The sequence below is a fragment of the Priapulus caudatus genome, unplaced genomic scaffold (genome assembly GCF_000485595.1).
Source record: "Priapulus caudatus unplaced genomic scaffold, Priapulus_caudatus-5.0.1 Scaffold1404, whole genome shotgun sequence".
NCBI lineage: Eukaryota > Metazoa > Priapulida > Priapulimorpha > Priapulimorphida > Priapulidae > Priapulus > Priapulus caudatus.
This window is the reverse complement of record NW_014578465.1, coordinates 42,787-47,073: the sequence shown is the minus strand read 5'-3', so window position 1 is coordinate 47,073 and position 4,287 is coordinate 42,787. Positions and strand designations below refer to the sequence as shown.

Below are 4,287 nucleotides of genomic sequence, written 5' to 3'. Positions count from 1 at the left end.
TCCCCCTCCCTCCCTCCCTTCTCCCACGCGTTCGTGTTGAGCTTCCTCCCCCGTGTGTCTATTGTTGAGTTCACTATGCTAGCAGCATGCGTTTACTGTAGAGCAGTTAACCATGCAGTGCTCTAACACCATCGCACAACGCACGTGCGCGTATGATATTTTATTGGTTACCGGACGCCCAGCTCTCAGGCTACGCGTCCGGTCATATATTTTTATATTATTATCATATTATTTAATTATATTATATTTATTTTTTCAGTAAAAATAATGAACAGTAAGTTTTTACCATAATATTACCTACCTTTAGGTATTTTATAGAAAAAAAGAGGGTTTTTGTAACTTTTGAAGCAATAGTAAATCCAGTAAAATCAACGATTTTGAAACGGGGCGTGGCCTAATCGTGACGTGGATTTGGGAATCTGTGCTGAGCTTTGTAATGGATGATCGGACGCGTAGCCACTGTGTATTTTATTGGGCGTCTTTTGATTGAATTGCGTCGACGCGTCGAAAAGAGCAAATCTTTGCGATAAATTTTCGTTATTTTCGTCATCCGCGCACTTAAAGAAAAACTTGCACGTCTGCTCTGAATTTTCAGCGTTTTATTGCGTTATTTTGCTCGTAGTTTGGTCGCGTTAAAGAATCTAGTGTTTGCCAATGTTGCAGCATGTTTGTCGCTGCAATTTGCATTGCATCGCAAGTGGAAAATTGCGACAGTCTGTGTTAATCTGTTGTCTCCGGTGCGATTTCAAGATTGCAGTCAGGCTCTCCGTGTCGGAGTCTAGCCCTACGCCGCCACTGTCTCCCGGCGCCACCTGGACATTTACTCCAGTACCCGCATTGTCTCCCAGCGCCACCTGGGTGTCAAGTCCAACATCGGAATTGTCTCCCAGCGCCACCTGGGTGTCAAGTCCATTATCAGAATTGTCTCCCAGCGCCACCTGGGTGTCAAGACCGATATCAGAATTGTCTCCCAGCACCACCTGGGTGTCAAGTCTGGAAGCAACGCCTGCTGTCAGCGCCACCTGGGTGACTAGCTCAGAGGCAACGCCTGCTGTCAGCGCCACCTGGGTGACTAGCTCAGAGGCAACGCCTGCTGTCAGCGCCACCTGGGCGCCCAGCCCGGAGACGACATCTGCTGGCAGCGCCACCTGGGTGCAGCTGCGCAGCTCCATGGATCACAGCGACGACTACCACACGGCCGGCGGTAGCGCGCCGGGGTCAGAGGTCAAGTACTCGGCCACGCCCTTCCTCGCTACCGGCGACCTCTATAGTTCGCGTACGTCCGAGTACGCAGACGTCGCCACCGTCGCCGTAGGTGGCAGCACCGTTACGCTAGGTGTCAGCACCGTTGCGCAGGAGGTAAAACACAAACATGGATGCGGCGTGTCGTTGTGATGTTCGATCTAACATGCTCGCTATACTACGTCTGTGCGGATTTCGCAGCGAATCCAGACTTGATGCTTCACTAACAACGGCAATCGGAGATAGCAAACCTCCGCCACGGCGTAACAGTCCCCCCCCCCCCATCTTGCTGGTACACCCAATATAGAGTTGGATGAAATTTTCAGAAATTTGGAAAAAATATAATCCAGGATTTTTTTTTATATGAATTTTGAATGCGTTCGAAGTCTTCCCCACAAAAAGAACCATCGCTACGCCTTTACGGACAGCACAGTGTGTCGACTGCTAGTTAGCGTTGACGCACTATGCCTAGCGCCGGTACCTTTAAACGGCTTTGCGAAATAAACCGTATGCCGCGAAGTCGCTACGGCGAAATTACGCACCCGATTGTTTCCGAAGGCATGATTGCTGTCCGATGTGTTTTCTAACAACACGGTGTGTTTTCTAACAACACGAGATGATGCGGAGCGGATGCTGCAATGCATCGGAAATTATCTGCTTTGCTTCTGCTGCTGTTTGGCTTCTTCTGCTTTGCTTGCTTCCTGCCTCAAGGCGAATATTGCTGGATGGATAAATGTTGTTTCTGCCTCTGCTGCAGCTACAGCTGCAGCTGCTGTTGCTGTTGCTGCTACTGCTGTTGATGCTGTTGTTGCTGCTGCTACAGTTGCTGCTACTGTTGTTGCTACTGTTGCTGCTACTGTTGCTGCTACTGTTGTTGCTACTGTTGCTGCTGTTGCTGCTGTTGCTGCTACTGTTGCTGCTACTGTTGTTGCTTCGTACTGCTTTGATAACGTACTGTTACTACTGCTACTGCTATTGTTAGGGTTGCTGCTACTGCTGTTGCTGCTGCTGATACTGCTGCTACTGCTGCTGCTGCTGCTACTGCTGCTGTTGATACTGTTGCTGCTGCTGCTGCTACTGCTGCTGTTGATACTGCTGCTACTGCTGCTGCTGCTGCTGCTGCTGTTGCTATTGCTACTGCTACTGCTTCATTTCTAAAGCTTGTGCTGCTGCTTCTACTGCTGCTGCTGCTGCTGCTGCTACTGCTACTGCTACTGCTTCATTTCTAAAGCTTGTGCTGCTGCTGCTGCTGCTACTGCCTATGCTGCTTTTACGTCTAACCCTGCCGCTGATTCAATCTGTTTGGTTATTAACAATCTTTCTTCGATGATTCTGATCATCGTCTGACGTTGCGACGCCGTCATTGTGGCTGTTGATGCTATCACCATCATCGCTATCACCAGCGTCTCGGGATGTTTGTACGGATCAGTGGCAGATACTGATGTTGGTGATTGATGGAGGCTGCAACTTCATCTGCTCTGTCCTGGGCAACACAGCACTGGTGTTATCATGTATAAGCGAATGGTTTCTGATTCGAGAGATGCAAAGTTGTCGCTGTATGATTGTAGAAAGTGAAGTATACGCTGTCCCGCGTCTCTCTCTCTCGCTCTCTCTCTCTCTCTCTCTCTATTCATTTCATCGTCTGCGCTGTAGCGAGGCGTTCAGTGATGCGTTCACGATGCCGGCGAGCGAGGGATCGTCGCGACGATCTTACCATCCACTCTAATCGCCCGTTTACGTGTGACTTCAAGCTTTCAGCTGCGTCGACCGTGGCGCCACCTCCCCCTGAGACGTCCTCTATCAGCGCCACCTGGGCACCCAGCCCAGATATGACAACTGCTGGCAGCGCCACCTGGGCACCCAGCCCGGAGACGACATCTGCTGGCAGCGCCACCTGGGTGCAGCTGCACAGCTCCATGTATGACAGCGATGACTACCACACGGCCGGCGGTAGCGCGCCGGGGTCAGAGGTCAAGTACTCGGCCACGCCCTTCCTCGCTACCGGCGACCTCTATAGTCCGCGTACGTCCGAGTACGCAGACGTCAGCACCGTCGCCGTAGGTGGCAGCACCGTCGCGTCGGAGGTAACAAACCGCACGGAGCTGTGCCGGTGTGTGGCGTGACCTTGAATGACCCCCCCTCCGACTGACCCCTCACTGACCCCTTACTGACCCTTCACTGACCTCTGTTGCTGCATGCCCCCCCCAGGGACGATCTGTGGGGACCCCTGTGCGTCGCGCGTGTACGACGCTACGATGATGTAGTCGCTTCACTAACCAACATTATACGCTCGTGACATTTGTAGCCCGAAGCATTCATGGAATGCATCTGCTAGCCAGCCTTCTACAATATACGAGCTCTCTCTCTCTCGCTCTCTCTCTCTCTAAGTGGGAGTGTTCAGAGTTGACAGCTTGAGTGAATAGCATCGTAGCGGGATGCGTCTAGCTGTCTGCGTTTCCGCTCGTAACTGCTTTACAAATGTCAAGAGCGCAGCGCTACTGCTGCTGCTGCTGATTGTTGTTATTATCATTGTTGTTGTTGTTGTTGTTGTTGTTGTTGTTGTCGTTGTTGTTGTTGTTGTTGTTGTTGTTGTTGTTGTTGTTGTTGCTGCTGTCGTTGTCATTGTCGTTGACGATGACGGCGACGACGATGATGATGATGATTTATGATGTTGATTGATGATGTTATCACACCATTGATGTTGTTATCGTTACTGTTGTTATTTTTGTTGTTATTGTTGTTGTCGTTGGCGTAACTGCCAAATGTCTGATTGCCATAATGCTATAGCTGCATGTTTTTGAGTTCAACTAAATCAGTGAGCCCTAGCGATGGATGAATAATTCAAGCTAACCAGCGTTCGTTTTGCTTCATTTTTCTCGTAGAAATTCAATTATCGTGTGCTGTGTGAGAGAGCGTGTGTGTGAGAGTGCGTGCGTGTGAGAGAGCGTGCGTGTGAGAGAGCGTGCGTGTGAGAGAGCGTGTGTGTGAGAGAGCGTGCGTGTGAGAGAGCGTGTGTGTGAGAGAGCGTGCGTGTGAGAGAGCGTG

The 4,287-nt window shown here is 50.6% G+C and overlaps 2 protein-coding genes across 2 annotated transcripts in view; one reads left to right on the top strand and one right to left on the bottom strand.

Annotated features, from left to right (window-relative positions):
* Window positions 1-641: 641 nt before the first annotated feature.
* On the bottom strand, window positions 642-1,194 carry LOC106816529. Its single transcript, XM_014821156.1, has 2 exons — window positions 981-1,194; window positions 642-938 (listed from the first exon to the last, which is right to left on the bottom strand). The coding sequence occupies exons 1-2, from the start codon at window positions 1,170-1,172 to the stop codon at window positions 642-644; spliced, it is 489 nt and encodes a 162-aa protein (XP_014676642.1). The 5' UTR covers window positions 1,173-1,194.
* The window catches only part of LOC106816528 (dystroglycan-like), a 14,110-nt gene continuing 10,993 nt past the window's right edge, over window positions 1,171-4,287 (top strand). The window contains exons 1-2 of the mRNA XM_014821155.1: window positions 1,171-1,359; window positions 2,994-3,326. Coding sequence (XP_014676641.1) covers window positions 1,171-1,359; window positions 2,994-3,326 — 522 coding nt within the window. The remainder of the gene's footprint in view (window positions 1,360-2,993; window positions 3,327-4,287) is intronic.

Bases quoted from the DNA above. Each gene is read 5' to 3' on its own strand.
- LOC106816529 (XM_014821156.1), bottom strand. From the start codon at position 1,172: ATGGAGCTGCGCAGCTGCACCCAGGTGGCGCTGCCAGCAGATGTCGTC. The intron at 939-980 runs GTGGTGCTGGGA...CTTGACACCCAG, and splicing joins CTTCCAGACTTGACACCCAG to GTGGCGCTGGGAGACAATTC.